General features: G+C 41.4%; 1 protein-coding gene across 1 annotated transcript in view; it reads left to right on the forward strand.

The window, feature by feature from the left end:
* Window positions 1-22,636, forward strand: part of ugp2.S (UDP-glucose pyrophosphorylase 2 S homeolog) — a 42,813-nt gene extending 20,177 nt beyond the window's left edge. Inside the window, 7 exon segments of the mRNA NM_001089760.2 lie at window positions 10,146-10,331; window positions 13,184-13,317; window positions 14,819-15,116; window positions 18,622-18,819; window positions 19,435-19,677; window positions 20,318-20,422; window positions 22,287-22,636. Coding sequence (NP_001083229.1) covers window positions 10,146-10,331; window positions 13,184-13,317; window positions 14,819-15,116; window positions 18,622-18,819; window positions 19,435-19,677; window positions 20,318-20,422; window positions 22,287-22,394 — 1,272 coding nt within the window. The 3' untranslated portion in view covers window positions 22,395-22,636.
* The last annotated feature ends 3,614 nt before the right edge of the window (window positions 22,637-26,250 follow it).

Here is a 26,250-nt window from a genome sequence, read left to right on the forward strand (position 1 = left end):
TTCTTGTTTAGTGCCGCTTTACATACAACCAGCCATTTAAAGGGAGACTATCGCAGGGAAATGTGCTGTTTTCAAAACGGAGGCATTGTGGATCTGCTGCTTGATGTGCCTGGATTTTGACAGGCAGACACTTAGGATCTTGGCGCTTAAATCCTGCATTTTGGCGACTAAATCCAGCTCCTGTGTCTGCACCAAGCGGAGACACGTCGGTCACCAAAGCAGCAGCAGTGGATTCTTTGCCTTCTCCGCAGGCCAAGATCTGCAATGTCTGCCCCAGCCTTAGGAAAGTTTCTATAAGCTGCAGTCTTTCTTTACAGCAACCCTGCAAATTGATTCAAGTAGCCCCCCCACTGCCAACCAGGCCTCAGAATGTAACAAGTTAACTCCCTGATACCTGACCACAAAGTTTTCAGTACTAGTGGATGAATAGGAAGCAACATGGGGGGTTTCAGGCGTCTCCATGCCATTAGCTTTAGACTCGATCTATCAGTTTGTACAGTAAAGGCCAAGCATAGACTTGTAAATAATGGTACAGTAAGTTCCAAGAACAATATCCCCACATCCTAAATATATTTAAACAGTGAGAAGCAGTTTCAAATACATTATGGGGCCGATTCACTAAATTCGAGTGAAGGATTCGAAGTCAAAAAACTTCGAATTTCGAAGTATTTTTTGGGCTACTTCGACCATCAAATGGGCTACTTCGACCTTCGACTACGACTTCGAATCGAAGGATTCGAACTTAAAATCGTTCGACCATTCAATAGTCGAAGTACTGTCTCTTTAAAAAAAACTTTGACCCCCTAGTTCGCCATCTAAAAGCTACCGAACTCAATGTTAGCCTATGGGGAAGGTCCCCATAGGCTTTGCTAAGTTTTTTTGATCGACGGATATTCCTTCGATTGTTGGATTAAAATCCTTCGAATCGTTCGATCGTACGATCGCAGAATTTGCGCTAAATCCTTCGACTTCGATATTCGAAGTCGAAGGATTTCAATTCCTAGTCGAATATCGAGGGTTAATTAACCCTCAATATTCGACCCTTAATGAATCAGCCCCTAAATGTCGTTAGAGGTACTGGGTCCTGACACCCCCTTACTATCCAAAAAAGCAGGGGGCTTGTTGGAGCACTTTTCAGCAGCCTACAGGTCACAATGAGCTCAGACATTTACACGGCTCTGCTGAATATTCATTTACCAGCCAGTGGCAGTTGGATGAAAACAGAGAGCAATTCCTGGAGATGGCAATTTTGATGCATTAGCTGCTTCAAAGGACTTACATGATGCTGAGCTGCTGGTTCTGCAAAGCTCACGATCACTTATAATGAATGGATGGATTATCTGGTTATGGCAGATTCGGACTAGGATGCCAGGGGCCCACCAGAAAACCTTAGGCTGAGGGCCCATTTTTTAAACTATTAAACCTCCCCTCCTCACTCAACTTCTTTATTTTTCTAGTCTCTTATCTCTAAATACTAAACTCTATTCTTCCATTATTAACCATTTTTGTTCCTATAAAGAAATAGGGAATGACCATGAAATAGGCCAAATGATTAGAAGCAAGAGGACCACTGACACCTGGACCCACTGGGAGTTTTCCTGGTATCGCGGTGGGCCAGTCCGACACTGAGATGGAATATCTTAAATAGTTACTATAGGCGGTCTAACTCTGATCCATGGGACTAATAAACTGGTTAAGCTAAGAGATACAACTAAATCACATAAAGAGCAGGGTTGATAATCCAGGGGCGCTCGGCTAATGAGGCAGCGCCAGATACATTTCCAGGGGCGGCAAAAAGCCACTCCTGTACTTTTAAGAGCCGAATTTCTGGTTTTGAAACTGGAAATTCGGCTTTTCTAGCAGGGCCGGAACTAGGGGTAGGCAGAGCAGGCACGTGCCTAGGGCGCAAAGTTGGGGGGCGCCAGGCACGCGCCTTCTCTGCTTCTCCTACCCCCTAGTCCGGTCCCCGCTTGCAGATGAATCCGGCTTGTGCTTTTTAGGACATGCGCACTGCGTCGGCTTTTCGCGCATGCGAGCATTCATTTTTTCCTCGCATGCGCACAATTGGTATTTCTGCGCATGCGCGTCTGTGGAGCACTCTGCCCGGCCAGGCAGCCTAGGGTGCCTGCCCAGGTTGGCCCGGTGCTGTTTTCTAGTACAGAAGACTGAAGTTGCACTCTCCACACTAGTGTTCCTGCCTCGGATGCCTCCCCTGCAGATGGGTAAGCCGATGAGGGGGGGCAGCATTTTGAGGAGACGCCTCAGGCAGCTTCTTCACCGGAATTGCCGCTGGCTGCATCTTAACTTGTTTATTTATCCTGTTATTACCTGGGTGGATGGGAGCATCTTAAAACCAGTTGTCAAAAGATGAGCCTCTTGCCCTGCAGGCTAACAATTCATACCCTGCCATTGAACCAATGGGACATCTTTTAAACTAACCCTGTTAAATAATATTACCAGCATGACACCTCCTTCACGTTAGCAGCTGGGGGGCAGATTATTTGTTTGGGGTTCTCCACAGGCCAAGATCCGTATGGTGAGGCTCTAAGGCCTCTGTGTACCCCCACCCAATGTCTGTGAGCACAATAAAAGAAAATGTCATTTAAAGCAATTCTAAATAATAGGGATGCGCTGAATCCACTATTTTGGGATTTGCCCGAATCCTTCATGAAAGATTTGGCCGAATACCCAACCCCGAACCCTGATTTGCACAAGCGTTTAAAATACTTTTTAACTTCCTTGTTGTGTGATGAAAAGTCATGTGATTTTTAGGATTTGGATTCGGTTTGACCAGACAATTCGATTCGTCCGAATCCTGGTGAAAAAGTCCAAATTCCAAACTGATTTCTGCTAACTTTGTTTTAGGAATGAGTGGGCCGATGAACAGAGAGAGCGGGTTCACTTGTAGTTACATCTACAAACACTTTTGAGGGGGGTCGCCGACTCTTTAACTGTTCTAAATTGATACATTTAGTTGATACATTTCTTATCTTTGTCTCTGCTGAGCAGAATCCCTGAGTTTCATTACAGGCAACTGTTAGACTTGATACAATAGTTGCACTTATATTCCACAGATACTGCTGAGAATTGTAGCAACTAATTGTATCAACTAAATGTATCAACTAAATGTATCAACTAATTGTATCAACTAAATGTAGCAAGTGAATGTATCTACTAATTATATCTACTAATTGTATCAACTAATTGTATCAACTAATTGTATCAACTAAATGTATCAACTAATTGTATCTACTAATTGTATCTACTAATTGTATCTACTAATTGTATCAACTAATTGTATCTACTAATTGTATCTACTGATTGTAGCAACTAATTGTATCAACTAATTGTATCAACTAAATGTATCAACTCATTGTATCTACTAATTGTATCTACTGATTGTAGCAACTAATTGTAGCAACTAATTGTATCAACTAAATGTATCAACTAAATGTATCAACTAATTGTTTCAACTAATTGTATCTACTAATTGTATCAACTAATTGTATCAACTAAATGTATCAACTAATTGTATCTACTAATTGTATCTACTGATTGTAGCAACTAATTGTAGCAACTAATTGTATCAACTAAATGTATCAACTAAATGTATCAACTAATTGTTTCAACTAATTGTATCTACTAATTGTATCAACTAAATGTATCTACTAATTGTATCTACTGATTGTAGCATCTAATTGTAGCAACTAATTGTATCTACTGATTGTAGCAACTAATTGTATCAACTAAATGTATCAACTCATTGTATCTACTAATTGTATCAACTAATTGTATCTACTGATTGTATCTACTGATTGTAGCAACTAATTGTAGCAACTAAATGTATCAACTAAATGTATCAACTAATTGTATCAACTAATTGTATCTACTAATTGTATCAACTAAATGTATTTACTAATTGTATCTACTAATTGTATCAACTAAATGTAGCAAATTGTAACAGTTCAGATGCTCCTGGATCACTACTGAGCTGCCAGACTCAAACACCAGACACATGAACATTGAAATGAAAATTTTGGGAAAATGGTAAAAAATAGAAAATGGAAAGCAATTGATAAATGGGACCTGGGGTTTGCTGGATAATGAATCTTTCCATAATTTGAATCTTCATACCTCAAGTCTACTAAACATTAAAAAAAAAACAATAGGCTGGTTTTGCTTCCAGTAAAGCTTATTATTATTATAATAATAATAATAATAATAATAATAATAATAATAATAATTATATCTTAGTTTGGCTCAAGTACAAGGAATTTGTAATGGAAAATCATTTTTAAAAATTTGAATTATTTGGATAAAATGGACTATATGGGAGATGGCCTTTCTGTAATTCAGAGCTTTCTGGGTAACGGATCCCATACCTGTAGTGGATGTTATACTGAGGTCTGTGTTATTGTTATTAATAGTTCATTGTATTTGAACAGTAAAACAGCAATTCATTGGAAATAATTTCTTGAATTTCTTGAATTGCTCACTTCCAATTAATTTGTCTCTGCTGTGTGACCCTAGTTCTGGCCCTGAAATGGCAGGAGAGGCCAACATTTTGGGGCAAATTCACTAAACGCCGAAGCGCCTAACGCTAGCGTGAATTCGCTAGTGTTACTTCGCACACTTACGCCTGGCGAATTTTCGCTACGGACGTAACTACGCAAATTCACTAACGCGCGCAGTGTACTGAACGCTACCGTTTACGCTAGACTTCCTTCGCCACCTCAGACCAGGCGAAGCGCAATAGAGTAGATAGGGATTGCTTCAAAAAAAGTTAAAAAAATTTCTAAGTCCCAAAAAACGCTGGCGTTTTTTCATTTTTTATGGGTGATAGGCTGAAAAAGATCGAATTTTTTTTTGGGGCTCCCCTCCTTCCCCTCTACATTCCCTAACTCATGGCAACTTAACTATACAGTGGGCACATGTGTAGGGCAAAAAAAATATATTATTTGATGTTTTGAAGGTTTCCCAGGCATTTGTAGTGCTGCTGCATATTCCTCCATTGAAATTTGAATTTGGCGCCATATGCAAATTACCCATCGCTCGCGTAACTTCCCAACCTTACGCTACCCCTGAGCGCAACTTTGGATTTTAGTGAATTTGTAGAGCGCTGGTGAAAATACACCTGGCGAAGCGCGGCGAAGCAGACGCCGGCGCAACTACGAATCTTAGTGAATGTCCCACTTTGTATGTTATATTGGGAAACGCCTAATGAAATCATGTTTATAGGCACCAGGAATGCAGTATTTCTAGTAAAGAACTTTGCATTTAGCAATGTAAATACAGACTAGACTTTGCTTGATGTTACTGACTAAGAACTCAAGGGATTCCTGGTGTTGGCGACAAGTCTAGGATATTGGCCGTCGCTCAATTGTGACTGATTCTACGCGGCGCTGCCCTGACCAGAACATTATTGTGTCCTGACAGGTTTCCAGGTGTTACAAATGATGTTGAGAAGAAAACTTCCCCATGTGGAGCCGAGACTCTTCCATGTTTTATCTTGAGTCCAACCATCAAAGCAACGGGGGACCTTCAATGGGGCTTTTTCTCCTACTCATCAGTGATCAGGGATACAATAGAGTTTATACTAGTTAAACCACTTGAAATGATATGGAAGGAAATTAATCATTAAAAAGTATTTGGCTGAGCAGTTTAGTTGCCTCCCAACTGATATGTCTTTGGCTGAGCCACTAAATAACGGGCAAAGGTCGAGGCTGATATTTAAAGTTACAGTCGCCTTGTTATGGCCCCAGTAATTCCCTAATCTGCTCAGTTAATGTTCAGTTATGTACAGAGATACCCTTGCACTGGCAGCTTTATAATTATAATTCACTTCCTTAATATTATAATGCTGTATAATAAAATATATTCAGAAATATACACATTCAAATATTCAATGTGATGTACTTGCAACTGGGGCCAATATTAGAAAATTGCTTCTCACTGTGTGATGTACTTAGTACTTATAGTGGTCATTGACCCTCACTGTATATAATGTCCAGTGCTTCACCTGCCTCTACTCACCTCACACAGCAGCTTGTTTATATAAACTATAGTAGTACTTATCTGTTATCTACTGTGTATCCTGTGCTTGAATGGCTGCCCCCATGGCTACACTGCAGCTTGTTTATATAAACTATAGTAGTACTTATCTGTTATCTACTGTGTATCCTGTGCTTGAATGGCTGTCCCCATGGCTACACAGCAGCTTGTTTATACAAACTATAGTAGTACTTATCTGTTATCTACTGTGTATCCTGTGCTTGAATGGCTGCCCCCATGGCTACACAGCAGCTTGTTTATATAAACTATAGTAGTACTTATCTGTTATCTACTGTGTATCCTGTGCTTGAATGGCTGCCCCCATGGCTACACAGCAGCTTGTTTATATAAACTATAGTAGTACTTATCTGTTATCTACTGTGTATTCTGTGCTTGAATGGCTGCCCCCATGGCTACACAGCAGCTTGTTTATATAAACTATAGTAGTACTTATCTGTTATCTACTGTGTATCCTGTGCTTGAATGGCTGCCCCCATGGCTACACAGCAGCTTGTTTATATAAACTATAGTAGTACTTATCTGTTATCTACTGTGTATCCTGTGCTTGAATGGCTGCCCCCATGGCTACACAGCAGCTTGTTTATATAAACTATAGTAGTGTTTCTGAATCAAACACACAGTTGTACCAGTGCAGGGCAACACTACATTATATTTTCATTTCTTTAAAACATTTATATTTCTTGATGTTCCTTTAAAGTGGCTGAGGAGGGGTCGCTACCATAGATCAGACCCCCGCAGTCTTGATGTGCCGTATGTTGGTTACAGCATCTAGTTTTATTGGCTGGAGATGACATTACTTATTCCTGTCACAGTACATCAGACTGACAGTTGGTAGGTGTTGCCAGTGTAACTGTCGGACAGCTTTCTGCCTGTCAGTACTTTTTCTGTTCACTAGAGGTTTGTGATTCACCACTGAAATGAATCCTCTAAAGTAACCGAATCTCTCAGCCCCGACTGAGAAAGGAACGACCTGCAGCAACATTGTCTGATCTCCACCTGATCTCCCCAAACACAACCTCTGATGCCTCTTTACTGATTCCTATAAAACATCTGCACTTCTGCTTCTGTGTCAGGTCAGGACTCTCACAAAACCAGCAACTGTCAGGTATTGCCAATTTCCAGACTTGCCCCTGTCTTGGCTCAGGGATGGAGTTTGTACAACCCAAGCGCTCACATGACTAATCCAGTGGGATTCTCCTTCCTTCCATCAATGACAGATCTATTCCTTATGCTGCAATGAAACAGTTATCTGTAGTGTGGCCCTAGTATAAGGCTGCCCTAGGCTTATCTTCTGGGGCCACAATAAAGGAAACATGGGGCTTTCCAGCTGGTTTAAAGGAGAAGGAAAGGCTAAAAGTAAGTAAGCTTTATCAGAAAGGTCTATATAAATACACCAGTAACCCCTCAAAGTAATGCTGCTCTGAGTCCTCTGTCAAAACAAACAGCACATTTCTTTCCTTCTATTGTGTACTCATGGGCTTCTGTATCAGACTAACTGTTTTCAGCTTAAACCTCCAGGGCTAGGGCTTGAGCATGCTCAGTTTGCTCCTCTCTCCCTCCCTGCTGTAATCTGAGCCCAGAGCTATGAGTGAGCAGGGAGAGACTCAGGCAGGAAGTGATGTCACACCAAGCTAATATGGCAGCTGCTATCCTAAACAAACAGAGAGTTTCTAGAGCTGGTTACTCAGGTATGGTAAAACATTCTGCAGAATAAATATAGTCTTATAGCTTGTACTATTGTGACCAATCTATTGACAATAAACTGCTTCGGTAGCTTTCCTTCTCCTTTAAGCTGCCCACTCCCTCTGCAGATCTCAGTAGATGAGAAATCATTATATAATTTCCAAAGCCTTTCCCTTTGTTCAGACGAATGTTCTTGTTCCACAACTGAACATGTGCAGATCTTTATTAAAGCAGTTGCATGTGGAGCAGTGGAACCACGGGATTGAGTTCTGGGCTGAGTGCTGATCACTCTTCTGCTTTCACAATATGTCACTGACATTTCATCAGATTTTCCTTTCACAATAAGTCGTGAGCTTTCTGCACCCCGAGGTGTTTCTGCCGAGAACAGACTCCCTTTATTTATCTACATAATGTAATGGGCTGTTCAACCAGGGAGGCGGCGGCACATACACACTCACACACTCACACTCATACTCACTCACACACTTACACACACACACTCACACAGACACATACACACTCACACACACACAGACACACACACTCACACACAGACACACATTCACACACTCACACACACACTCATACTCTCTCACACTCATACTCTCACTCACTTACACACACTCACACTCACACACACACTCACATACACACTCACACACAGACTCACATACACACTTACACACTCACATACACACACTCACATACACACTCACATACACACTCACACACACACTCACACACACACACTCACACACACACACACTCACTTTCACACACACTCACACACACACAGACAGACAGTGGGAATTGTGCACCAGGATAGAAGAACTCCCAGCATTCTGTTTGCTGTTGTTTTAAAGGAAAACTATTTGCCTTCCATTAAGATAAAAGAAACGTCAGTCTGTGTCCATTGCCAGTTATTGCGACATTTAACCCTATAAACACTGATGTGCCGCATGGAGTGATCCTCATATAGCTCAATACAGATAAGAAGGGTTCACTACTTTAAAAAAAACCGTAGTACATTATAAACTGGAGTATGTAAATAAATGTGCGATTCATTCAGGACTTTAGCAGGTTGGTACTGACTTGAAAGATGCAGTTAAAATGTTTTATTCCAAAAGATTTATCCCAAAATACAGGACTTACACGTTTTGTGCTTTGAGGGTCCCCATTATGGCACAAAACGTGTAAGTCCTGTATTTTGGGATAAATCTTTTGGAATAAAACATTTTAACTGCATCTTTCAAGTCAGTACCAACCTGCTAAAGTTTAATCTTAACATGAAGTCTGGACCCCCCCCCCCCCTAATAAAAATGGTGATATTACCCCATTCATTGCTGGAGCTCTGATTGATGTGTAGATATACTATGTAAATAAATGGTCTTAAGCCACCCCCCCACACACACACAAAAATTGGTTAAACAGTAGGGTTATGATGGGGTCCCATATGGGAAATCATAGTACAGGTATTGGACCTGTTATCCAGAAGCCCCGGACTTGGGGTTTTCTGGATAATGGATATTACTGTAATTTGGATCTTCAGGCTATGGGGTATATTTATCAAAGAGTGAAGTTAGAGATCACCACAGCCCTCTAGAGTGAAATTCCGTCACTCTCCATTCATTTCTATGGGATTATGAAAGGCGTATTTATTAAAGGATGAACTTTCACCCATTAGTAAACACTCTTTTAAAAATCCCATAGAAATGAATTGAGAGTGATGGAATTTTAAGATGAAATAAAGCCAATAGGCTGGTTTTGCTTCCAATAAGGATTAATTATATCTTAGTTGGGATCAAGTACAAGCGACTGTTTTATTATTACAGATTAAAAGGAAATCAGTTTTAAAAATTTGGATAAAATTGAGTCTATGGGAGACAACCTTCCCATAATTTGGAGCTTTCTGGATAATGGTTTTCCGGATAACGGATGCCATACCTGTAATATCACTGTGCGGCATGGGCCAAGCCTACAGCCAAACACTAATGGCTTCAGTAAATATATCATTCTCCCATAAAAGAATAATGTGCTTAAAGCTTTGTATGAGTGTAGGACAGCCTTACTGATCCATGCGTGGGATGATCTATCTCCCCAAAAAAAGTGATTTGATTTTATACTTTAGTTTCCAGTTTCAGGCACTTTTGATCCCTCTCCTGCTCAGTAAGTAACTTAATTCAGGCCTTTGCTTTGCCTCAATGAAAGCTGGAGGCTCATCTTCCCCTGGGATCCCGTTACATTTGCTCTTTTATTTGCTCCATTAATAGTAATTAATAAATGGGCACTTTGTAACATATACATTGGGCACCTCTGTTTTACATCATGAAAGGTCACATTGATGTTTCTTCCTCCTGATTTAAAATCTTCTATTTTTTGTTTGGTTAAAGATTCAGCCATACGAGAAGATAAAGGCGAAAGGTCTCCCCGAGAACATCACGTCCGTCCTAAACAAGCTGGTTGTGGTGAAGCTTAATGGCGGTTTGGGTACGAGCATGGGCTGCAAAGGTCCCAAAAGCCTGATTGGAGTTCGGAATGAAAATACTTTCCTAGATCTTACTGTGAAGCAAATAGAGGTAAGTGTGGAAGTTAACGAGTGTCTAAATTGTAAGGGAGCCTTTAACCATGATTGAGCCCGACAGCCTCCAATGCAACATTCCAATGGGAGCTACAGACTGACGGACAGATTCATAAAAGACTTTACAAAGTGCTCCCCAATGGTCTGTACAAGATGCAGCTTTGATTGAATATCACTAACAAATTATTGTATTAAAACATTAACATTAAAATAAAAAATACATTCCAAGATATCTTTTTAGAGCTTTTAGGAATATTTTAGGTTTGTGCTTTCTCTTAGGTTAATGCTGAAATGTGCGGGTTGAGAATCCTCCCCTACACTAAGATCAGCCTCCTGCCCTGCCTGCACCCCGAACAGTTCCTCCCCCATGGGTGCAGGGTACAGGGTATAGGGTGCAGGGTGCAGGGTATATGGTGCAGGGTACAGGGTGCAGGGTACAGGGTACAGGGTGCAGGGTACAGGGTGCAGGGTACAGGGTTCAGGCTCATGCAGTGGATTTCAGTGAAGAGACGCAGACTCTCAATGTTATTTGGCCAAATCTGACACAACACAATTATCCCGGGTACAGACAAGACAGGAGGCTAATGCCACCGTAGGGGCTGATTTTCTCTGCTGAAATGCAAAGCTCCATCTGCCATTATCCATGTCCAGTCTACATTGTTTAACAAGGCTCATTGATTGGGATATTTTCCCTTTAACTTGTTCATGTAATTTCTCACATCTCTGAGTAAATCTGTACATGGAATTGTGCAGGGGGCAGCTGCTGAGGAGCTCACTTACAGTAGAAGTCGGTATTCATTTGCCACAATCCAATGTTTGTAGTATTTTTGCCTTTTAGTTTTGGGAAAAAGTGTAATATGTTCTCTAAAATTATTCTTTTTGCTGTTGCTAAACCATCTGTTGTGTCACTACGAGACGGATTCATAGACACAAACACTTTGACATTGTTCCTCCTCCATTTAGACTCCATCATGTTTTTCATCTGCAGGGGATATCAGTGCGCCTCATTCCCAGTCATTGGGGCAAACACAGGAATACTGGGGGTTCAGGCAATAAAATGTGTGGAACAGGAAAAACATGATGGAGGCCGAGCTGAGAAAGAGTTCTGCTTTGTACGAGACAAACATGCTCTTGTTACATTCATTGTGATAATCATGATCAGAAAATAATTATCATACACATTGTTCCAGTGCAGTAATAGTACAAGCCAGGGGACAGACATTCCAATAAATAAATGTAAATAAATAAGTAAATATAAATAAATAAGTAAATAAATATACACTAACACATGGGCAAGAATTCACTGGCACAGAAAGAAAGAGGTTCCTGACTGTAGAACTTACTCTACAATCTTATTTCCAAATTGAGCCTGTGCTTCATTATAGAGGTTCATTTTTAACTGGGGCTACAGAATAAAAAGGCAAATGTATATTTAATGAGCTGAACAGAGCAGCGCAGAGCTTTCTATCTATTCCACTGTATTTATCACATGACCGGTGCTCTGGGTGTGTAATATTATTTGGCAATTAGCCATTCATTATCTATTTCGTTATTTTTCTTAGTAACTAAACATCACATACTCACACAAACTCTCTCTCTCTCTCTCTCTCTCTCTCTCTCTCTCTCTCTCTCTCTCTCTCTCTCTCTCTCTCTCTCTCTCTTTCTCTCTCTTTCTCTCTCTCTCTCTCTCTCTCTCTCTCATGCCTTTATTTAACCCTAAAACACCTTGCATAGTGGTTTTAAAGGGGTTGTTCACCTTCAAACACATTTTTCAGTTAGTTTCAGAAAATAAAGACTTTTTCCAATTACTTTCTATTTTCTATGTGTGACAGTTTTTCTAATATTGAAGTGTAAAGTTGCATTTTTCACCTTATAAAGCAGCTCTGGGAAGGGGGGGTCGCCGACCCTGTAAACTGTTCTCATTTGATACATTTAGTTGCTACATTTCTTATGTTTGTCCCTGCTGAGCAGAATCCCTGAGTTTCATTAAAGGCAGCTGTTAGAATTGATACAATAGTTGCTAATAAATATATTTATTATATTTATAATTATTTGCAGCGTAAACAGTGTAATTTAGAAATAAAAATGACATCATAAAAATCATGACAGAATCCCTTTAAAGTAGGGTTATTTAAATTGCATAAAGATTCTTTACGTAAAACCCCAGGGCCTGAGCATTCACGATAACGAGTCCCAAACCTCTATTGGTAAACCAACACCATATTGTTATACCCCTCTCCGGACACTCTGTTAAACCATGAAATCTACCAGACAATGAGGCAAGACTGAAACTGCAAACTCAGCCTAAAATATCTAGGCGCTGTTGTCTGGCTCTGTTTGTGGCTCTGGGTTGGCTCAGCCATATGTACAACCTCTGCTTTTCCTTCTTCAAAACTGGATTTTGATATTTCCAAGTGCAGAACTTTCCCTTTATTTCCTTATGTTCCCACGATTAACATAATCAGAGGAAAGCCCCAGAAAAGGTCAACCAAGGGGAACCAAAATAACATTAGGTAAGGGATTTTATTGTAAAATCCAGATAATTAAAGTTAAAAAAAGCACTGGATCATTTAGTTTTCCAATAAGACTTTAGGCTTAGCAAGCCAAACAAAAAGATGTCTGTATGCTGGAGGCCCAACCCTAAAGCTTATGTGTCTGATGAGCCTCCGCTTCTCTTCACTAAATCCTGTGTCGGCATTTTCAGCAGCCAAGAAAATAATATATTGAATGTCTCCTCGTGACCTGCAAACAGCTCCATGCTTGATGGATATGGGATTTTCATTAGTGCCAGATAATGAGTCATTTGGAATGTGCAGGAGATTTCTAAAGTTGGATTGTGTTTCTCACTAGCACTTGAATACAACGTACAACACAGATGTTCCCCTGGTCCTGATGAACTCTTTCAACACAGATGAAGATACCAAGAAAATCCTACAGAAATACAGTCACTGTCGAGTGAAGATTCATACTTTTAATCAGAGCAGGTAATATTTCACTCACTATATAGTCACTTGTGTGTGGGATTATAGTTTGTGGTGCTGATACAACACCCCAGTTCTGTCCTGCTTTCTGGTTGTGATTGTAGATACAGAATCAATATCAGTGTAAATTAGTTCCACAAGAATGGGGTCATGATCTCACAATGTAGAATGTAGGGCCCAATACCTGTGGCTCACAGGTTATACTCATTCTAATTCATTTTAGGCATATGGGCATTGGGAAAGAATTGGAGATGGACATCTGGCTGCCAGTACACTCATTCTGAGGCTACAATGATACTGTATCTTATTCTCTGTGGGACTTCTCATAGTGGCAGTGGGTGCTGATTGGGGGAGAAAGCCCATTTGCTCTCCTACGTGTACCCAAAAGCCCATCAGTTAAGTTAATATTAGGAGTAAACTCTATTTCTGGTTTTAAGAGTAGTCTTGATCAAAGGTTCTAATCTAAGGGGGTCTTGAACTGACAACATCTGACAAGCTCTGATCTAGAGCAACTTTTTTTTTTACTCATAAGCTAAACAGAGCCCACGGGGAGGCTTTATTTGGCAGGACACATAGTTTTATACAACCAAAACTTGCCTCCAAGCCTGGAATTCAAAAATAATCACCTGCTTTTAGGCCACTGGGAGCAACATCCAAGGATTGGGGAGCAACATGTTACTCACGAGCTACTGGTTGGGGATCACTGATCTAGAGGCTTACCTCAAAGGTCTTTTTTTTTCTTAGTCCTTAGACTAAGGGGGTTATTTATTAAAGTCCAAATGGTAAGGTTTTTTTCAATAAAATCGGAATTTTTAGTGCAGAAAAAAAACTAGAGTTTTCCAAGATTTATTATACCCGAGGCTGCAAAAAGTCAGAATCCAAAAATCCTCCATCTTCAACCTGTCAAAGTCCTGTAGAAATCAATAGCAGAAGTTTTATTTATAATTTGAAGATATTATTGTCTCCACTGAGTTTTGTTTTTGAGCTTTTCCGCTGATTTCACAAAAAATTGCTACATTTTGGCATCAAATCTGAAAAATTGCAGTCCAGAAAAGTTGCAGTTTTGGTGCCAGACTCTGAAAAAGTTGAGTTTTTTTCCTGATCTGATTTTATTTGAGTTTTTTTTATTGATAAATAAAGACAAATATTGGATTCTAGTTTGGTCGGCCTTTTTTTATTTAAAAAATCTGAAAAATTCAGATTTTGATAACCCACTAAGACTTTTATGTACAAGGTTGTATGACACCATAATATAATCCATCCCATGAACATGTTAGATGCCAGATTACTGTAATCTTATCTCTGTGGTATTAAGGAGAGCTAGAGCAGTATTATTGGAGGTAGGTTGGAGAGAAGTAACAACAAGGTGAGATGTCTAAAGGTGATTTACATTCATTTACTGGGAATCTGTATTGAAAACAGTGTTTTTGTTTACACAAACCATAAACAAATGGGCACTGCCAATATCTCGTGACTCTGCTGCTCTGACAATGTTCCCTTGTAGGTACCCGAGGATAAGTAAAGAGTCTTTATTACCCGTTGCCAAAGACTTGTCGTATTCTGTGGAAAATGCTGAGAGCTGGTACCCCCCTGGCCACGGTGATATCTACTCCAGCTTTTATAATTCCGGCCTCCTGGACAGACTCATCGGGGAAGGGAAGGAGTACATCTTTGTTTCCAACATTGACAATCTCGGGGCCACAGTGGATCTTTATATCCTAAACCATCTCATGAATCCACCAAATGGCAAGAGATGTGAATTTGTTATGGAGGTGACAGACAAAACAAGGGCTGATGTTAAGGTACGGCTGCTGTTTTGCACTTCCCACTCGTCCGTATGGTTTTATATGGCACATTGTTATCAGAACAAAAACCTTACGTATATCTGACCATATTCATATTGTGTCAAGCTGTGCAGTAAATGTTGTATTTTGTATAGACTGATGCACTTCTTGGTCGTTGTTACTTTTCACTCTAGCTTTATGGCATATTATGTATATTGTGTGTGAGAGGGGTGACTTGGATATTATATATATATACACACGTCTGTAGAAATAAGTCAGACAATGGTCAGCCTCTAATGTTTTACAGCTTCTGTTGGAGCTAATGTTGTGCAACGCTGGGTCTCAAACCACTTTATCAAAGTCCATGGAGTCAAATCCTTTAGTCCAGAAGGAAAAGCTCACTGAGTCAGGAGCAGGATCCAGTAGCCCAACTGCACGGAACAATAGTCTTTATAGTTTATTTAGTAGTAAAAATAAAAAGTTGGAGAGCAACATGAGCATGCAAAGAGTTCTCTGGGTGCCAAATAAGGGCTGTGATTGGCCATTTGGGAGCCCCTATGTTACTGGGAGCTACAGGAGACTCTGTTTGGCATTACACATGTTTTTTATGCAACATCTACTTTGAGGCCACTGGAGCAACATCCAAAGGGTTGGTGAGTAACATGTTCATCATTAGCATACTGGTCTTAGGCATAGTATGAACTCGGATCCTAGCAACCAGTTAGAAGGTAGCATTTACTGGTCACCTGTTTAAAAGCAAAGATCCTATTGGCTGCTCTGGGTTACTGCTCCTGGACAAACTTTGTGCCTTTTATTACATATGGGGGTTTGGCTCTAGATCCTTATTCTTGCAGATGGGATTGTTACACACTGACTGACTCATTATACCTTAGTAACTGATCTTTTAAGCTCTTGGCTTGCGGAAATAAAGTCTGGCTTAACCTAGTATGGTACAACTTCCCATGTAAACAGGGGCATGGGTTGCCTGTATTTCTTATCAATGTCTACATAGGATTTCCTTCACAACAAACAAAATATTTTGCTAAGGGACACTTCAGTATTCAGCCTTATGCACACAGAGAATGCTGGTCAGAAATATCACACAAAGGTAACTACTTATAACTGCACAACTGCTAAGGTAAAAATGTAGAATACATTAAAGGGCATTACTTTCTTTAATGAAAAAGAAACCTATCTCCAATATACTTTAATTAAAAAATATGTACCATTTTTATAAGAAACCTGACTGTATGCAGTGAAATTCTCCCTTCATTTACTGCTGTGGATAGGAATTGTCAGACAGGGGGAGCCCCCACCTTACTTACCTGCCATGCAGAACTCAAGCAGCTTTGTTTATGACAATCCCTAAGCAGCCCAGACCACACTGAGCATGTGCACAGTCTTAGTCTTGCAAAGATGTACAAGATGGTGACCCCCTATGGCCAACTTTGAAAGCATAAATTATTTGTTTGATTAGGCTTATGGTGCAGTAAGTTCATGTTTATGTTTAGTGTACAAAATACAGCATTTCTAGCCTTATTCTATTTTACACTTTACATGCCCTTTAAATGCAATTTATTTTTACACTCTTATCTTTTTTTTATTTTTTTGTAATATCCGTATAGTAGTGATCAGTACAGGAGTGATGAAGCTCTGCAGGGGTTATGGAATTAGGGGTCTCACTTATCCAGGTTACTAGAGGAATGTAACTGCTCCCTGTCATCTGTATCAGACATTCCAATGTGGAGCTGTAATTTAGACATATTATCAGGTCAGTGTTGCATCTGTGCCATTAGCAGCCCCTAATTTTCATCAGTAGGACAGAAGGGGTGCTGCTCCTTTTTCTTTTTAGGGCCCCCCAGATGAATCTATACAATGCTAAAGCGTAAGCTCCATAATACCAGGCAAGTGCACCTTCTCTAAACTAAAGTTATTACATTATAATTGAAGAAGTAAAGAAGTAAACAGCAGAGAGGAAAGAAAAGTATTCAGAGCTCTCCATGTTATTGGTTAGATTCTTTTTAAGACTTTTTTTAAAAAAACTTCCCAATTTCAAATGAAAGTATTGAACGTGTTAGCGCTTCTGCGAGCTCCTGTATAGTTATTGGGGGCAATAGAGCAGAAGATCATATATTTGTCCCACTTATTGGCAGGTGAGTTGCTCCGTGGCCACTTAGAGAGAGAGAATTCTGTTTTGTGCCAAGTCAGCAGCTAAGTGTCACTTTTATTCAATTCTGCCAGTAGATTCCAGGCTTTATTTAGCTGCTTTTAGGGACTGGCTGGAGCAGTCACCATTTCTAAGCTGTAAATGCTTCACACAGTGTCCCCAGCAAATATAATCTTTCTACAGGGTATAGACTCACTCGTTTCATGTGCCAAAATGTCTCCAGATTGTCCAAGTGCAATGGGGAAAGTTTACAATCCGACGTTTGTGTTCTGTAAGCTGGCACAGCAAGCTAACACTCCATCCCAGGACTTGCCCTTTCTGCGTCTCTACATTTAATCACAATATACATTTTATTGCTGATGACATCAAGTTTCAGCTCAACAAGTCTGTCTCAGAGCTGCCCTGCCAGCAACACGAGGTTTCATTGGATACAGTTGCCTTGTGTTATGTGAGCCACAATTGGGCTAATGGCACAACTATTGGGCTAACGGAACAACCTGTCCACTAGCAATCAGGTCCTGATCTGACCTGTACCCCAAGTTCTTGCTCAGTGTTTCTTCTCTATTGGGATGCCATCTGTCTATTCACTTAAGGTGGCCATACATGGGCCGATAAAAGCTGCTGACAGACTGAGTCAGCAGCTTATTGGCCCGTGTATGGGGCCCCCCGACAGGCTTCCCCGATCGAGATCTGGCCAAAAGTCGGCCAGATCTCGATTGGATGGGACTAAAAATCCCGACCGCCCGTAAAGCCACCGCTAGGATCCGATCATTGGGCCCTATGGCCCACGATCGAATCAGCCCGATATTGCCCACCTCAAGGTGGGCATATTGGGGAGAGATCTCTCAGTGTATGGCCACCTTTAGACCACAAGTCACAGAAACTCTAAAACACAGCTGTGCCTAAAGCCCAATCCTAGAAGTAACAAAGTACTAGCATATTTAAAGGAGAACTATCACAAAAATAAAATCTAAGCTTCATCTCATAGAGATATGAAACATTGTAAATATAATAAATTACAAATTCTGTACCCTTTCTGAAATAATAATAATTCACTCTCCATCTCTCGGCATCTGTTTCTCTTCATGCTCTCCCTATGCAAGAGTCAGATTTTGATTGACAATTAGGTAGAATAGATTTTTTAAGGAGGAAATATCTTTTCTATCAGATGACAGAACAAAATCCTGCATGTAGAGAGACCATAACAGTCAGAAATCATTTTCGTGCAATTATTGTTTCAGAGATATTCTTAATTTGGATTTGTAACAGTGACTGAAAGCTGCCATATTGCCTGAGGCATTCCCCGCAGATATTCTCACATTGTAACAAGGTTCTCTTCTATGTTCCTGTTTACAGGGTGGGACCCTCACTCAATATGAAGGGAAACTGAGGCTGGTGGAAATTGCCCAAGTGCCCAAAGCCCATGTTGATGAGTTTAAATCGGTCTCAAAGTTTAAGATCTTCAACACAAATAATTTGTGGGTTTCCTTATCTGCGATCAAGAGGCTACAAGAAGCCAACGCCATCGACATGGAAATCATCGTTAATCCCAAGGTACGGATTCATTAAGTGTTCGTTTCTCTGTATGTGTCATTTAATTATCACTTGCATTAGGGCAAAAGCTAATGAGAGAGGAATAATTGGGCAGATTTAGCTACTACTCATATTAACTATGAATTGTATTTTGCTGAAGCTACAGGGCTGAACCTCCTCTTCCGTTGGGCTAATGTTGCATTAAGTGACTTTCCAATAACAATTGGAAACAAACAATAACAAACAAGGCCTGACTGGGGTTTCCTTATGTTTTTGCTAATCACCTGAACATACAGTAGGGTCACATGGGACCTTGTGCATTTCTCCTACTTATGTTGTTGAGCAACCAATCAAAATGACTTTCTGGCATGGTTGAATTCACAGCAGCGAGTGGCTACTGCACAGGCTGGGCGGGGCTTAGACCAACAGGCCTTTTAGCTCAGAGGAGCCGGATTGGATCCAACATGGTTGCTCAGTTGACTGGACTTCCACAGGTCTAGTGATGATTATACAACTGAATTGGTGTAGCATATTTATCATAAAGATGGGGCTGTTGACTTTCAATGTCTGGCTCATCCCGTTGGCAGAGTTGAGCCCTAATAAAAGGAAAATATTGATGATGTTTTTGTTTTTCAGACTTTGGATGGGGGATTAAATGTGATTCAGCTGGAGACGGCCGTTGGAGCAGCTATTAAGAGTTTTGAAAATTCTTTGGGTATAAATGTTCCTCGAAGCCGTTTCCTTCCAGTAAAGACCACGTCAGACCTTCTGCTCGTCATGTCCAACCTGTACAGCCTTCAGGCCGGCTCCCTGACGATGAGCGACAAGCGAGAGTTCCCCACCGTCCCACTCACTAAACTGGGAAGCTCCTTTACTAAGGTGACATTTCCCTCTGCGTTTAGTTATTGGGGCCCCATATTCTTGGAGAAGTCTATAAGCAAATTATACAATCAGTTTGGTTTCCTCTCCACTATCCTTCTTAAAAATCCAATGATCTATTTCCCAAGATCCCTTATACCAAGAGTGTAATGCAACCCCCCTTCCTTATCTATTTCTGTTGTAAAGTGATGGATTCTTGAAGATTGAAGTGTCTGGGCTTCTGTAGTGGGTGGGGCACAGATTCTCTGGTAATTCAGCTTTTTACATCGGAGCAACGTGGGGAGGGGTTGCATTGAGATACTGTTCATAGACCTTTTCTACATAGGTCTGAATGAATGAGCTCATGTCAATGTGGGGGTATATTTTCCCTTTAAGCACAGGACCCAGGGCAGAAATATAATGAACTTTTTAAAAAATAACTTGAAAATCATTTCAAAGTTACAAAGAGGCAGAAGAAGGAAAATAATTAAAAAAAAACCTAAAGGAATAAGAGTGACTTCCTCAGCTTGTGATACCTCCAACTTTGTACAGCAGCCCTATTCCCCCTACTCCTGAATGAACAAATTACTGAATATTACTGTTTCCCACACAACACTTATTATTATTATACATTATATTATACATTATTATGTTTCATTAGGTACAAGACTACTTGAAGAGGTTTGAAAGTATCCCAGATATGCTGGAACTGGATCACCTCACTGTGTCCGGAGATGTCACATTTGGGAAAAATGTTTCACTTAAGGTGCGTACAGAATCCTGAGTCACCACTTTGTATCAGCGCAGGTGTCTGCGTTCCTATTATTACATCCCCGGCATGGCGTCCCCAGTATTGCGTCCTCTGCACAGCGTCCCCAGTATTACGTCCACGGCGTCTCCAGTATTACATCCTCAGCATTACGTCCGCGGCATGGCGTCCCCAGTATTATGTCCCCAGTATTACGTCCTCGGCATGGCATCCCCGGCATGCCGTCCCCGCATGGTGTCCCCAGTATTACGTCTTTGGCATGGCGTTCCCAGTATTACGTCTTTGGCATGGCGTTCCCAGTATTACGTCTTTGGCATGGCATCTCCAGTATTACGTCCTCAGCATGGCGTTCCCAGTATTACGTCCCCAGCATGGCGTCCCCAGTATTACGTCCCCAGCATGGCGTCCCCAGTATTACGTCCCCGGCATGGCGTTCCCAGTATTACGTCCCCGGCATGGCGTCCCCAGTATTACGTCTTTGGCATGGCATCTCCAGTATTACGTCCTCGGCATGGCGTCCCCAGTATTATGTCCTTGGCATGGCGTCCCCAGTATTATGTCCTTGGCATGGCGTCCCCAGTATTACGTCCCCGGCATGGCGTCCCCAGAATTACGTCCCCGGCATGGCGTCCCCAGAATTACGTCCCCGGCATGGCGTCCCCAGTATTACGTCCCCGGCATGGCGTCCCCAGTATTACGTCCCCGGCATGGCGTCCCCAGTATTACGTCCCTGGCATGGCGTCCCCAGTATTACATTCCCCGGCATGGCGTCCCCAGTATTACGTCCCCGGCATGGCGTCCCCAGTATTACGTCCCCGGCATGGCGTCCCCAGTATTACGTCCCCGGCATGGCATCCCCAGTATTACGTCCTCGGCATGGCGTCCCCAGTATTACGTCCCCGGCATGGCGTCCCCAGTATTACGTCCTCGGCATGGCGTTCCCAGTATTACGTCTTTGGCATGGCGTCTCCAGTATTACGTCCTCGGCATGGCGTCCCCAGTATTATGTCCTTGGCATGGCGTCCCCAGCATGGCGTCCCCGGCATGGCGTCCCCAGTATTACGTCCCCGGCATGTCGTCCCCAGTATTACGTCCTCGGCATGGCGTTCCCAGTGTTACGTCTTTGGCATGGCGTCTCCAGTGTTACGTCCTCGGCATGGCGTCCCCAGTATTATGTCCTTGGCATGGCGTCGGCATGGCGTCCCCAGTATTACGTCCCCGGCATGGCGTCCCCAGTATTACATCCCCGGCATGGCGTCCCCAGTATTACGTCCCCGGCATGGCGTCCCCATTATTACGTCCCCGGCATGGCGTCCCCAGTATTACATCCCCGGCATGGCGTCCCCAATATTACTTCCCTAGTATTACGTCCCAAGTTATGTTTCCTGTTGTCTGCCCTGAGCTTTATGTGAAATGCGGCTCCAGAATTTGTTTCAAGTACAAGGTACTGTTTTATTATTATAGAGGAAAAGGAAGTCATTTTATAATAAAAAAAATAGAATTATTTCCTAAAATGGGCTCTATGGGAGATGGCCTTCCTTTAATGGAAATTTCTGGATATAAGGTCTTTGGACAAGAGATCCCATACCTATACCTCCAAATGCAGAGCTGGGTGTCCTGTGGTTTCTTTCTCATTCTTAACACAAGAGCAGGGAAATACTTTAATCGACAGACCCCGGAGACAGATACTGTTTTATTATTACACAGAAAAAGGAAAAAATTGGTTTATTTGAATAAAATGGAGTTTATGGGAGACGGCTTTCCTGTAATTCAGAGCTTTCTGGATAACGGATCCCATACCTGTACATATATTTATTAGTACAACCTAATGCCTTTAACCCTTTTTCCTGTTTCCATTCAGGGGACTGTAATTATAATTGCAAATCACGGAGACAGAATCGACATTCCTCCCGGAGCCGTATTAGAAAACAAGATCGTGTCTGGAAACCTTCGGATCCTGGATCACTGAGCTCCGACCCTTTTTTTTATGGATGATGTAGAATTCCGGCAAGTGTTCTACACGTGGATCTCTAGTTTTTAATTCTGACCCCCCGCTGTACCTCGCAGTATTCTCATGTGTGTGATATTCTTTATTTATGACACAGCCAGAAAGCAATATGTAAACATTTAGTCTAAACACAAATCTGCTCATGTGGAAAGAAACTTCAAGTGCAATATTGTCCTAAACTGGGAAATAAAAGGACAAACAGACGTGTTTGTGATCAGATTTATTATGTTTGGTGGGAGGGACACGTTTTCTACTTGTGATTCTCTCAACGGGAGGATTTGGGAAATTGTCTCTACCTGTCTAGTTCCCTTTATGGTTTCATCCAGGGGCCCAGGAAGTGGATTGGCCACTAAAGACGATGATTTATTTAGAAAACCTTTGTTCTGCTCTTCATCCTGCGAGGAAGATGTTTGTTTCATGTCTGAGTTGTCTCTTAGTAAAGCTCCAGGGAACATTCCATCAGCTCTCACATTATATCAACTATATGGAACGACCTTATTACATGAATATACCCATGAAAGATGGACTTTAGTCAAGTCAAGTGGATTTTATTGTCATTTCAGCCATATACAGTAAATACAGTAAATATAGTAGAAACAAAATGAAGTTCCTCCAGAACCCCCCGGTGCTATACAACAACTCTAGTACACGGACACGCTGGGCAAAGTGGACATTTCAGTTCCTTATGAATATATTCAGTTCAGTCCTTGGGAGTTGAGATGCCTGATGACTTGTGGAAATAGACTGTTTCGCATTCTGGAAGTCAGCGCTGGAATACTGCGGTATCTTTTACTGGATGGCAGGAGGGTAAAGAGATGATGTGCAAGGTGGGTGCTATCCCTGACAATACTGGTCGCCTTCTGGAGACAGCGGCTAAATATCCATAATGGCAGATAGCGAGACCCCAATGATCTTTTGTCCTTATGTCCTCACCACCCGCTGCAGGATCTTGTGATCTGATACAGAGCAGTTTCCATACCAGGTAGTGATGCAGCTGCATAAATTGCTTTCAATAGACCCTCTGTAGAAGATAGTGAGAATGGGTGGTGGAAGGTGGGCTTTTTTCAGCTTTTGCAGAAAGTAGAGATGCTGCTGGGCTTTCTTCACTATAGAGCTGGTGTTAAGGGACCAGGAGATGTTCTCAGCCAGATGTTCCCCAAGGAATTTGGTGATCTTGACAATTTCCACCGGAGATCCATCAATGTACAGTGGAGAATGATCCCCACGTGTTCTCCTTTGTTTTGTTTGGATTCATAGACAGATTGTTGACTTTGCACCAGTCCATTAGCCATTTCACCTCTTGTCTATATGCCGACTCGTTGTTCTTGATAAAGAGACCTACTGCGGTTGTATCATCAGCGAACTTGATGATCTGATTGGATCCATGACTAAAGGATTATGGCACCATGAATAAAGCTTACAGATTGCTCATAGTTCTACAGGTATGGGACCTGTTATCCAGAATGCTTGGGACCTGGGGTTTTCTGGATAATCGATCTTGCCTACCTTAAGGCAGTAAATCGATTTTCAGGTTGGAACCATTCGATCGAATATTAGACATTTAATTTTTTTCTGAAATAACCTCCAAGTCGAATTGTGAGTATATTTGAATTAAAAAAAAATTCACATGAATTCATAATCCAACCTTTGAAAAATAGGCCTCCCCAAGTGTAAAACAATGTGGGCAAGGGGTAGAAATTGACGTACACCAATTTTGTATCCATATTTGTATTTGGGAGGATAAAAATGACTTACTCTGGACAATAAGCTGCCGCCTGCACTCACTCATACCCACTCACTCTCATGATGCCTCCTACTTAGTGTGTTAGGGGGTAATGTATTAATGAGCAAACTCATAGCAACCAATTAGCTATAGGTTATTGGATCAGGTGCAAACTTTGCAGGTCTGATTACTTTACAAAAATAATCTCTATTTCCCAATAAGCCTGGCGACACGTCTACAGGAACAGGTGATGGTGATAAACAAAGTCATGAAAAGTGAAATGTCAATTTGTGGCAGGTGAGCTTCTCATTCATTGAATTCCATTTGCCAGAAAGAAACTGCAATGAGACACATTTGTAACTTTCCTCATCTACTGTATATTCATTCTATGCTCATCCAGACTTAGGGAGTCTGCACTCATAACTAGACTTAGGGAGTCTGCACTCACAACCAGACTTAGGGAGTCTGCACTCACAACCAGGTTTAGGGAGGCTGCACTCACAACCAGACTTAGGGAGTCCTAAAAGATTTTAATGAAAGAATTCTATAGAAATAGACAACATAGGACTTTTTCCATTGGACTTGATGTGGTTTGGACCTGCTTTCTGAACTGAAGCAAGCCCAGATTGTGTGTGTGTTTAAATTATCTTTGGGGGCAAGAGGGGCACCCAAATTTCTTTTTGGTGCTGGAATATTAGAATTATGCTCTTTGCTAAGAAAGCTCTACAAAATGTTGCCAAGTTGGATCAAGAAGGCTCAGTTGGCAGGTAGATGTGGTGCTGCTCTGGAGCTGGATCTCTGCTACAACCTATTCCAAATGGAAACCTCTGTACTCTAGTCTGTACTCTAGTCTGTACTCATCCCACTCTAGTTACATGTTTATTCCAAGAGCCCAAATCACTGATATACTGTATGTAATCAGCAATGTACCTGCTATGCATAATTACTTACTAGATCGATTCACACCTATAACATGGTAGTCAATGGAGCAGATAAGGGAGTGTGAGAGAAATCAATAATTGTGGGTTGAGAAGTTTATGGATCTGTTAGACTTGGTGTATGTGACAAGGGGATAAACTGCAGTTGTTTGGCCAATGTTGTGCTTGATATTTGCCAAACTGAACACGTCCTTGAGGGAACCATCGGCCCACAAATGAAAGTTTCCATAATTACCAGAGGAGGCATTAATTTGTCTTTGGACTAGTGAGAAGCAGACGTGGGAGACTATGTACAGAGGAGACAGGTAATACTCCAGTGCTGACAATATTTACTATATTTGTTAGAATATTTACTGGCACGGAGATACCCCAGAACACAACAAGGAGACCCAGTACTGGCAAGGGTTTTGCACTATAATAAGTCCTGCTTCTTTTGTAAAGACGAGCAAAACGAGGTCAAATTGTTAATTAAGTCAAATTTACTTAAAAATTGAACCAGAAAATATCCAAGTCAATAGCAGATACTGCAAATAAATACCTTTGCCCTAACAAATACCCAACAAATACAGCCAAAGCAAAAATACCTTAATTTAAAAAAATGATCGTAGAGAAATACTGATTGAAATCCCAGCAGTTTGTAGCAAGTCCCCAGACAATTCATTAGTGACAATCGAATCAAAGCACCGATAAGTAAAGGGAAATGAATTCACTCTCAGCTCTTCTGTGTAAAGTCTTGTGCCGAGAGCTTTAAAGGTACAACCAATGGCTCCATCGTGCAGAGAAAGCAAACTGAGAGCAGCTCTGAACTGAAGCCTCATCTATTAAAGGGGAAATAAGAAGGAAGTAAATGTAAGGCCCTTAACCCCTCTGCTGCCTGAGTGCTGCAATTCATTCCTCTGGTTATTTCCATTAACACCAGCCAACTGTTATCTGTAAATATTTTCTTTCCAAATAATTTAAAATGAAAATATATTTTACTTTCACTGGAAAGAATCGCCATTGTCACTACCCTAAAGGGAACAGAGTGAAAGCGGTTGTAGAGCGCGGTGTTCCTGGCGGAATATGGAGAGACTCTCCTTGAGGGGAGATTGGTTACAGTTATGCGCTTGTTCAATTTGGTCCAAAGAAACCTGAGGCCATTTCCAAAGAGAATGAA

This window comes from Xenopus laevis, chromosome 5S (assembly GCF_017654675.1).
Source record: "Xenopus laevis strain J_2021 chromosome 5S, Xenopus_laevis_v10.1, whole genome shotgun sequence".
NCBI lineage: Eukaryota > Metazoa > Chordata > Amphibia > Anura > Pipidae > Xenopus > Xenopus laevis.